The sequence below is a fragment of the Hevea brasiliensis genome, chromosome 9 (assembly GCF_030052815.1).
Source record: "Hevea brasiliensis isolate MT/VB/25A 57/8 chromosome 9, ASM3005281v1, whole genome shotgun sequence".
NCBI classification, from domain to species: Eukaryota; Viridiplantae; Streptophyta; class Magnoliopsida; order Malpighiales; family Euphorbiaceae; genus Hevea; species Hevea brasiliensis.
This window is the reverse complement of record NC_079501.1, coordinates 96,514,778-96,526,164: the sequence shown is the minus strand read 5'-3', so window position 1 is coordinate 96,526,164 and position 11,387 is coordinate 96,514,778. Positions and strand designations below refer to the sequence as shown.

At 34.9% G+C, this 11,387-nt stretch overlaps 1 protein-coding gene and 1 non-coding gene across 2 annotated transcripts; one reads left to right on the top strand and one right to left on the bottom strand.

Moving 5' to 3' along the window:
* Positions 1-6,148: 6,148 nt before the first annotated feature.
* LOC131182979 (uncharacterized) lies at positions 6,149-6,841 on the bottom strand. The gene is made up of 2 exons (XM_058152548.1): positions 6,531-6,841; positions 6,149-6,383 (listed from the first exon to the last, which is right to left on the bottom strand). The coding sequence occupies exons 1-2, from the start codon at positions 6,839-6,841 to the stop codon at positions 6,149-6,151; spliced, it is 546 nt and encodes a 181-aa protein (XP_058008531.1).
* A 1,819-nt stretch (positions 6,842-8,660) lies between these two features.
* LOC131183731 (small nucleolar RNA R71) lies at positions 8,661-8,767 on the top strand. Its single transcript, XR_009151757.1, has one exon. It is a non-coding gene; the product is annotated as a small nucleolar RNA R71 (small nucleolar RNA).
* The last annotated feature ends 2,620 nt before the right edge of the window (positions 8,768-11,387 follow it).

Below are 11,387 nucleotides of genomic sequence, written 5' to 3'. Positions count from 1 at the left end.
AAGTGAGCAGTTTTTTATTCAGTATTTCTATGAGGGACTTCTACCAATGGACCGCAGTATGATAGATGCTGTTAGTGGAAGTGCTTTGGTTGACAAGACACCAAAAGAGGTAAGGAGGCTGATTGCTAGCATGGCAGCAAATTCTCAGCAGTTTGGAATGAGAATGGATCACACACCTATGAAGGTTAATGAGGTAAGTACATCTAACATTAAGAAACAAATTTCTGATTTAACTTCTTTGGTGAGGCAGTTGGCTGTTGATGGGCGTATCCGTAAGTATATGGGTCGTCTTAAGTAATAAAGTGATGAGTCAAGTATCGTTCCCACGAGGATTTGCCGTTTGAGTACCAAACTATGAATGAAGTGATTATTTGGGCTAATGATTGATGAATAAATGGTAAATGTAAATGAGCAAGGTAAATTGATTAATCTAATTGGAATGGGTAAAGAGCAAATAAATAAATTCTAAATCTAGTTTGCAATTAAACTAAATTAATAATGGGTAATTTAAATCAAAGTCTAATTATGTTAAAAGTGATTCCAGAGTTAGGGGTTTATGCATAAATTAATTGGGATTTGTCTTGGGCATTCCAATTTTAAGGGAAAAATAGAATTTGAAGGAAATTGATTCTAAATTCCTTTGATATCTTTTTCAAGCAAACCAAAGTGTGTTCTAAAATAACCAAACCTACTTTCGTATGTTATTTGATTACTTTAAAACCCATTAAGTTTTGTAACTAATAATTAATTCCTCTTAAAATCCTAGTTTATTTCTAAATCTAGGTGATTTTAAGTTCCAATCCTTGATTATCTATCAATGAATTTCACCTTTCGGTCCTTCAATCAAAGATTAACACAATACCCAATGGGTACCAACATTAGGTAAGTAAATCAAGCACACAAGGAAGGAATCAAAACTCGTATTTATGTAAAATAAGGAAATACCCAGTCCAAATCTACAAATTAATCTAAAACATATTTCCCAACTCTGAAATCTAAAGAGTTTACACACTCATAATGGTATTTACAAGAAAGATTGATGGAAAAGTAAAGAAAAACATGATAAGAGGACTAAAATAGAAAAACCCAGGTAGAAGAACCCAAAACTCTGGTTTTTGGAGCTCCAAAAGATGGTTGCAGCAGCTCCTCCCCAAAAAAATGGCGTCTCCTCCTCTCTCTATTTTTATTTCTTTCCTTTTTTGTTTTCTCCCGTTTCCTCCTATGGCCAAAACTAGGAAATGATGAATTTATATGGTCCCAAAAAGTTACCCTAAAAGTAAATAGGAGCCAAGGAGTGGATAGGAAATGAGGTATAAAATTATCTAAGTCAGCAGCATTATTCATGTTCTGGCAGTTTGCTTAGGGTACGGCTTAACCCTAAGCAACTTCTTAGCAAATTTCAGCCTCTGGTTGCACTGTCTGGTTAAGGTTAAGCAGACCCTTAGCAAATCTTGGCAGGTTGGAGTAAAATGGACTTTTCTGCTCATACTTGACTTACAGCTTGACTTGTGCTGCACCTTAAGCATTGCCGCTTTACCCTAAGCAGGATCTTAAGCAATTCTCGACAGGTTGTGGAGTAAAAGCTTGAATATGTAGGATTTAAGCCGTGCTTGACTTTTAGCTTGAACAGGCTTAAGGTTAAGCTTAATGACATACCCTAAGCAACGTCATAAGCAAAGTCTTAAGCAAATTTCGACTAACTTGCTCTTTCAAAGCTTGATTTCTTCAACTTTCCTCCATGCTTAAAGAATTCCAAATTTCTTCAAATCACTTCCTAATGCACTCATTGATCTTCGATTTGCCACAAAATCCTATCAAAAACACAAAATTACAAAAATCAAATATAAAGTATCTAAAGTTAACAAATAAGCTAAAATAAAGCTAAAAACATAAAATGTATTAAAATATAAGGGCAAAATGGATGCAAAACTATCCTAAAATGCCTATATGAAATAAATGTAACAAATTCCCCCAAACTCAAACCTTTGCTTGTCCTCAAGCAAATTAAAACAATTAATGCAATTTGGGGTACCTTACCTTAAATTTATGAAAATTACTTCTTCAAACTCTCAAGCTTACCTTTAGCCACCAACAAACCATATACCCACTTTCAAGATACAAAGAGTTTAATCCTCACCAAAGTTATCACCGCTTAGCCTTGGGTCAATTATCCATATCATCAAGCCTAAACCAATCAATCACAAAGAATAATCATGCCTAAATAGACTATAAGGTAATCCATAAACTAAAGTGTCTCAAATAATGATGGAAGTAAATAATTGGATTAATGATATCCCAATCCCATAGGCAATTCTCCTATTCCAATCTCCACTAATGTAGCAAAACACCATCAAAAGATCAAAAGGACTTTCAAGGGTTGTAATAGGGCTAAGGGGGTGATAATGTGGCTAACAAGGAAAGGATAAAGGTAACAAAATATGAGAATAATCAAATTATTAAAAGATCAAGACACACAAAAATTTTTATCTCTTTTTTTTTTTTTTGAATCAAATGGGAGAAGGAACTTTACAACTATTCACGATTGCTAGCATATAATTTTGAAGCTTTTAGAGGGACTACATAAATAACATTGACTTTGAATTACAATTGTCCCTTTCAATTCACCCCCAAACTCATTTCTTTGTGAACTTGGGTGGTGAATTACTTTACATATCATAATTGAATTTAATAGCCTTTTTATTTTAGTCACTTCTCCCAACTAATTATTATTATTATTATTTTAATTTTTTTTTTATTTTTAAGTGTATCTATCACTCAAAGAATTATTCTCATAAAGGGTAGGTAGGTGTTTGGGTTTATGGCTAGGCATTAATGTGGGTTCCAAAGCAATAAGAGGGATAAATGTAGGCTCAAATTGGTTCCAAAGGGAAATTTTAAAGTGAGGTTGGCTAAGGCTAAAATATGGGTTTAAAATTCAAAGAATGCCCAGATCATTTCTTTCTCAAGTGCATGCTATGATTTCGCCTTGAAAGGTTTAGAAAGATTGTTCTAGGATTGGTGAGACATCAATTAGCTACTTCTCACCCTAGAGTTTTCTCTAGGCACTCAAAGTCAACGCAATTGATTGGGTGGCCCTTGGCTAAGAAGATATAAACTAAGGCAAGGATCTAATAACTTTGCACCTATCCAGAACTTTCAATCCATCAAACCTTTCTAAAAGTAAGCTTAATTGCTCTTCAAAGTAATTCTCAATCCTCTAAGGATAAGGTAAAAAATTATTTTTATGATATGCATGATCCTAAAATGAATGCATAAATCAAATTAAAACTAAGTGTAATCTATATGAAAACTATATGCAAATGTATGTGTATGAGTATAGACATGTGTGTGGTATATGTATAAGTGCATGGATTATCGATATATGGATGAATGAAATGCAATAAATGAATAAATGAAAATTTTAAAGAAAATTTTAAAAATATTGTCTTCAATGTCTAAAATGAATGCAAAGATGGGCAAAATTGTGTGAACTAATCAATTAATGAAATATATACATTTGGGGATTAAATCAATATAAGCTCAAGAATTCCAAAATTAGCTCAAAATGATATTAACAATGAAGCTTTAGAGAGAAAAATGTGAAAAAGTATCCCAAATGTATGAATTTACACTGCTTAAGATATTGCTTAACCTGTTGCGTAGGGTAAGCAAAAGCATAAGCATTGGCAACAAACCATAAGCATTGGCAACATACCATAAACATAAATAGTAGAAGGGTAAGCTGTTACCTCAAAATGATGTTAAACATATACAACTCAAAGTAAATTGTGTAGCTCATCAATATCAACAAAATTAGGACTGAAAAAAGATAAAGTACAAAAATAATGTGCAAGAAGATGAAAAAGTGTAATGAAATAAGATCTAACAGTTAAATCAAGAATTAAACCAAAAAGAATTAATAGAATAACTATATCCATATCAGAAGATAAAATAAAATAAACTAAACTAAAGGAAATGAATGCAAATATAATCATAAAAACTAATTACCAAAGTATTACAACTATTACTAAAGTTTCAAGCTTAAAATGAACAGATTACAAAATAAACCTAAAACAGAAACTAAAACTGAATTGAAGAACTAAAACTAGTACTAAACTACTGCTACTGTTCAAGCTCTGTTGTTAAGGCTTTACTATTGTTCAGCTTGCTATTGGTGGGTCTACTAGTGGCACAAGGCATTTTGCTGGGGTAAACACAAAATTACTTAAGGTTAAGCATGACTTTTATAGGATAGTTGCTTAGGTTAAGCATGTAACAATTGCTGAAATTAAAGATTCTGGGTAATGCTTAGGGTCTGCACAAATTTGCTTAGGGTTAAGCAAGATTTGCCTAGGGTACAGCTTAGGAAAAGCATGCAACAATTGCTGAACTAACAATTTTGGTGTTGCTTAGGGTCAAACACAAATTTGCTTAGGGTTAAGCAGAATTTGCATAGGATACAGCTTAGGGTAAGCAACATCATCAGTAAATTTCGGCAGGTTTTGGGAAAAATTGTGATTTTACTTACCAAAAACAGTCCAAATGCTATGGAATGCTATCATGACCCTCAACAATTACTAAATACACACAAACACCATAAAATTGAGGAATTTAAGCTCATCATGTCTTATAAACTTATCAAACATAATATAACCATGTGGTAATTAGGTCAAATTAGGCACAAATTGTGATTACCCTTTGCAAACTTAATGAAATGGTCTTATTCCTAAGCTTATACCCAAAGCACATTCAGTAGCATTTGAGACAAGCTCCAAGCATTCAAAAATTGCAGAAAAGACATAGAAATTGACTTCTCAAGCAGCATGAACAGTAACATGAATAGTAACATAAACAGTAACTCAAACAAAAACATGCAAATTCTAACAAACTACAAAAACTATATATACACTAAAAGGTAAAACTTAACAAACACTATTTTTGCACTTTAATAAAGCTCACATCAGTCTTACATATCAAAATTGATCCTCATTCAAGTTACATTTCATAAAATTTACACAATACACAAAATCAAACATGTGCTATCAAGTAGATTTTAATATCAGCAATTTAGCACAAGTTTAAAAGTGTTACTGTTCACAGGTACTGGATAAAGTGCAGAATTTTGCTTTATACTTGCTCTCTTTTAATTCTTTCTTTTTGCTTCAAGTGTCAATTTACCCAATCTTCATGAATGAACTACAAAAGTTAAACAAATGTCACTTTTGAGTTTAATGAGGGTAAAACTAAAATGAGATGAAATAGAAAATTAATAAACTAAAAAAAAGGATATGCTTAGTTTGCCTCCCAAGAAGCGCTTGTTTAAGGTCTTAAGCTTGACCTTCATTTCTAAGCTCATGGTGGTTGGAATTGGAAAATATTACCTCCCTTCACAACAGGTGCTGAAATGAATTTATACTTCAACTTTTTCCCATTATATGTGAAAATACCTGTTGCTTGGTTCAGAATCCCAACTATATCTTGAAGAATATTCTTACAAACTTTAGATGAATCTCCTCTTTTGAGTGATTTTGATGGAGGCTTGAGCTTAACTTTTGAAGCTTCATTGTTAATCAAATAAGATGGTGAAGCTGACTTTTTCTTTTACACTTTATGCTGATTGCATTGCATTGGAATGGCTTGATTTTCCTCTAGTAACTATATCTTGAAGAATATTCTTACAAACTTTAGATGAATCTCCTCTTTTGAGTGATTTTGATGGAGGCTTGAGCTTAACTTTTGAAGCTTCATTGTTAATCAAATAAGATGGTGAAGCTGACTTTTTCTTTTACACTTTATGCTAATTGCATTGCATTGGAATGGCTTGATTTTCCTCTAGTTTAGTAACTTCAGTTTCAGCATCATGCTCTATAACATCTACCCTATAACAAGAATTCATCACAGTTGGTTCCTTGGAATGTTGGAATAAATTAAACTCTATTTCCTCCTCCCCCACTGTCAACTTCAATTTCCCATTCTTTACATCTATATTAGCTCCTACAGTGGCTAAAAATGGCCTTCCAAGTATGATGGGCGTTCTTACATCCTCCTCTATCTCTAGTACAATAAAATCCACTGGAATGAAAAACTTCCTAACTTTTAATGGTACATTCTCTAAAATCCCAACTGGATACTTTATAGATCTGTCAGCTCACTGCAAAGAAATAGTTGTGGGCTTTAGATCTCCAACCTTTAACTTCTCACATATGGAAAGGAGCATCAAGTTAACACTAGCCCCCAAGTCACATAATGCTCTCTCAATACTTATTTCTCCAATGTGACATGGTATGGAAAAACTTCCAGGATCTTTCAGCTTAGGTGGCAGCTTGTTCTGCAATATAGCAATGCACTCCTCAGTAAGTGCAACAGTTTCATAATCTTCCAACCTTCTTTTATTTGATAAAATCTCCCTCAAAAACTTAGCATAAGAAGGCATTTGAGAAATGACATCGGTGAATGGAATGTTGATATAAAACTTCTTCAAAACTTTAAGGAATTTTCCAAACTGCTTATCTAATTGTGCTTTCTAAAACCTCTGAGGAAAGGGCAATGGTGGCTTGTATGGTGCAGGAGGCACATATTTCTCTTCTATTTTCTTTTTATCTTCTTTCTCTTCATTTGCTTCGTTACTAGCTTTAGCTTTAGTTGAAGTGGATTCACTCTCACACTCATCTTTCTTTTCTTTCAACTTTACTTCAATTTTGTGTTCTTCCCCCATTACCTTTCCACTTCTTAAAGTAACAGCATTGCACTGCTCCCTTGGATTCTCAGGTTGGCTAGGAAGCTCCCCATAAGCTTTACTATTTGAAGAGCTAGCCTGTTGAGCTATTTGATTCTCTAACATTTTGTTGTGTGTTGCCATTTGATCTACTTTAGATGCTAATTAAGAAATCATATCTTGTTGACTTTGATGGCTCACAAGTGGAGTCTCAACCATAGCTTCTAATCTAGCCGTCTTGTCTGGTTGTGCTTGTTGTGGTAGAGATGGAGCAGGTGCATTTTGAGGTTTTGGAATCCTAGGAGGAGGACCTCTATTCTGCTGAAAATTCTGATGTTGTTGATACCCAGAAGGTTGCTGAAAATTTTGGTGCTGTCCTTGTCTACCTCCCCAAGAGAAATTTGGGTGGTTTCTCCATACTGGATCATAAGTTACAGAAAATGGGTTACCACCTGGTCTTTCATTGTAGCTCCCCACATAATCTACTTGCTCACTTTAAAAATCTTGACTAAGTACAGAAAAATCAGCTGCACAATTGACATTTACAGCCCCAACTTCTACTGAATTACTAGAACCTCCAGCTGAAGTGTAATGGCCTGGCCCACTAGTGATATTGTCCGCTCTAGGCCGAAGCCCTCAAGGTTTTAAAACGCGTCACTAGGGGTTACGAACCGCCAACTTATAAACCCAGCATCTCTCCCGTGTTTTGTCGATGTGGGATTTGCCTAGGGTGTTACAATCCACCCTCCTTATGGGACTCAGCATCTTCGCTGAGGTTTGCCCCCCATCGCTCCAGGTTGCAGGTGGAGCGGCTCTGATACCACAAATGTAATGGCCCGGCCCACTAGTGATATTGTCCGCTCTGATACCATAAATGTAACGGCCCGACCCACTAGTGATATTGTCCGCTTTGATACCACAAATGTAACAGCCCGGTCCACTAGTGATATTGTCCGCTCTGGGCCGAAGCCCTCACGGTTTTAAAATGCGTCACTAGGAGTTACAAACTGCCAACTTATAAACCTAGCATCTCTCCTGTGTTTTGCCTATGTGGGATTTGCCTAGGGTGTTACAATCCACCCCCCCCCCCTTATGGGACTCAGCGTCCTCGCTGAGGTTTGCCCCACCATCGCTCAAGGTTGCACGCGGAGTGGCTCTGATACCACTAAATGTGACGCCCCTCACCGGTCTTTTGTATTTTGGTAGGGCCCATGTATAGACTAGTATTTTGGTTCATTATGTTTAGTCATGATGTAATTACTAGTTTATGATGTATTTCATTTTGGACTTGAAATGAAAACTTATAATTTATTATATATGAATTTTCATATGAATGCAATAGATGACACTTCATTTTGAGATCTCATAAATAGTTGTGAATGATATGATAAAAGAGAATATGATATGGAAATATGTGAGATGACTATGAATATGTTAACAGGTGATAGTGGAACCCGCTAGATGCTAATAAAACAGAGGAGAATCTGTCCGGGTCTCCACAGAAATAAGATATATATAAAAAAAAAATTTTCTACACATAAATTACCTGATTTAAATGACATTAAAATTTACAATAGACATGACAAGACAAGATAGGGTGCTCCGGCACCGAATGTGGCACTTCTTACTTGGCTATACAATAGACGGGTAAGGGGCGTCACATGAAGAATCTACTTTCATGCTTAGCTTGTCCATTTTCCTTGTCAAAGCATCAAACTTAGCATTAATCATATTCATGGCATCAAGCTCAAACATACCAGCTGATTTCTTGATCTCATTCCTCTCACAACTCCATTGGTAGTTGTTATGAGCAATTTTATCTAGAGCAGAAAAAGCTTCATCTTCAGATTTCTCCATAAGATCACCTCCAGAAGATGCATCAATTTTACTTCTAATAGCTGGTGAAACTCCATTGTAAAAGTGTTTAACAAGCATCCACTTAGGAATCCCATGATGTGGACATCTTCTTTGCAAATCCTTGTACCTCTCCCATGCTTCATATAAGCTTTCATCATCTCTAGGTTTAAAAGAAGTCAGCTCATTTCTTAGCTTAGCTGTCTTGCTTGGTGGAAAATATTGAGCTAAAAATGCTTGAGAAAGTTCATCCCATGTTGTGATAGAACCCAGTGGTAAAGAATGTAACCACTCTCTAGCTCGGTCCTTCAAAGAAAAAGGAAATAATCTGAGTCGAATTGCATCATCAGAAACTCCATTTATCTTCAACATATCACTGATCTCAAGAAAGTGTGCTAGATGCACATGTGGACTTTCACTTGGACTTCCCCCAAATTGTGATTGTTATACCATCTGGCAGAGTTCAGGCTTTAGTTCAAAGTTATTAGCTTCTACTCTTGGTCTTGTGATACTTGGCATGAAATCCCCAATGTTAGGATAGGCATGATCCTTCATAGAGTGGTTGTTATTGTTGTTGGCCATTTCTTTTTGTAATTGCTCTTGCTCTTGTGCTCTTTCTTGTTGTTGTTGAGCTTTAAATTCAGCTTTTCTCCTCTTAGATTCTGCTCTTAAAGCTCTTGCTGTCTTTTCTATTTCCAGATCAAAGAATAAATTGATTTCTTCACTTTTTGTCCTTCTCATAAAATAAAGTACCTGGAAAAACAAAATAAACAAATTCTAAAAGTAAAATGGTAAAAGAAATTAAAATAAAATAAAATGCCCAAATTAACCAAACAAACAATCGTTGAATATCAAACAAAAATCAAATCCCCGGCAACGGCACCAAAAACTTGATGGGCGTATCCGCAAGTATACGGGTCGTCTCAAGTAATAGAGTGATGAGTCAAGTATCGTTCGCATGAGGATTTGCCGTTTGAGTACCAAACTATGAATGAAGCGATTATTTGAGCTAATGATTGTTGAATAAATGGTAAATGTAAATGAGCAAGATAAATTGATTAATCTAATTGGAATGCGTAAAGAGCAAACAAATAAATTCTAAATCTAGTTTGCAATTAAACTAAATTAATAATGGTTAATTTAAATCAAAGTCTAATTATGTTAAAAGTGATTCCAGAGTTGGGGGTTTATGCATAAATTAATTGGGATTTGTCTTGGGTATTCCAATTTTAAGGGAAAAATAGAATTTGAAGGAAATTGATTCTAAATTCCTTTGATATCTTTTTCAAGCAAACCAAAGTGTGTTCTAAAAAAACCAAACCTACTTTTGTATGTTATTTGATTACTTTAAAACCCATTAAGTTTTGTAACTAATAATTAATTCCTCTTAAAATCCTAGTTTATTTCTAAATCTAGGTGATTTTAAGTTCCAATCCTTGATTATCTATCAATGACTTTCACCTTTCAGTCCTTCAATCAAAGATTAACACAATACCCAATGGGTACCAACATTAGGTAAGTAAGTCAAGGACACAAGGAAGGAATCAAAACTCGTATTTATGTAAAATAAGAAAATACCCAGTCCAAATCCACAAATTAATCTAAAACATATTTCCCAACTCTGAAATCTAAAGAGTTTACACACTCATAATGGTATTTATAAGAAAGATTGATGGAAAAGTAAAGAAAAACATGATAAGAGGACTAAAATAGAAAAACCCAGGTAGAAGAACCCAAAACTCTGGTTTTTGGAGCTCCAAAAGATGGTTGCAGCAGCTCTTCCCCAGAAAAATGGCGTCTCCTCCTCTCTCTATTTTTATTTCTTTCCTTTTTTGTTTTCTCCCGTTTCCTCCTGTGGCAAAAACTAGGAAATGATGAATTTATATGGTCCCAAAAAGTTGCCCTAAAAGTAAATAGGAGCCAAGGAGTGGATAGGAAATGAGGTATAAAATTATCCAAATTAGTGGCATTATTCATGTTCTGGCAGTCTGCTTAGGGTACGGCTTAACCCTAAGCAGCTTCTCAACAAATTTCAGCCTCTGGTTGCATTGTCTGCTTAAGGTTAAGCAGACCCTCAGTAAATCTCGGCAGGCAAATGTCGGCAGGTTGGAGTAAAATGGACTTTTCTGCTCATGCTTGACTTACAGCTTGACTTGTGCTGCACCTTAAGTATTGCCGCTTTACCCTAAGCAGGATCTTAAGCAATTCTCAGCAGGTTGTGGAGTAAAAGTTTGAATATGTAGGATTTAAGCCATGCGTGACTTTCAGCTTGAACAGGCTTAAGGTTAAGCTTATATGACATACCCTAAGCAACATCATAAGCAAAGTCTTAAGCAAATTTTGGCTAACTTGCTCTTTCAAAGCTTGATTTCTTTAACTTTCCTCCATGCGTAAAGAATTCCAAATTTCTTCAAATCACTTCCTAATGCACTCATTGATCTTCGATTTGCCGTAAAATCCTATCAAAAACAACAAAATTACTAAAATCAAATATAAAGTATCTAAAGTTAACAAATAAGCTAAAAACATAAAATATACTAAAATATAAGGGGAAAATGGATGCAAAACTATCCTAAAATGCCTATATGAAATGAATGTAACAGCTGTAGGGAACATGCAAACTGTTAAGGTATGTGGAATTTGTTCTGGTTTGGGTCATGCTACTGACATGTGTCCTGCATTACAAGAGGATGAATCAATACAATATGCTAATATAGTAGGAAATTATGGACAGCCACAATGCAGGTATGATCCCTTTTCTAATACTTGTAATCCAAGATGGTGAGATCATCCCAACTTGAGTTATGGGAATCAACCA

Excerpts from the sequence above, each read along its gene's own strand:
- LOC131182979 (XM_058152548.1), bottom strand. The coding sequence starts at position 6,841 with ATGTTAGAGAATCAAATAGCTCAACAGGCTAGCTCTTCAAATAGTAAA. Across the intron at positions 6,384-6,530 it reads CCATTGCCCTTTCCTCAGAG|GTTGGAAGATTATGAAACTG; the intron begins GTTTTAGAAAGC and ends AAATAAAAGAAG.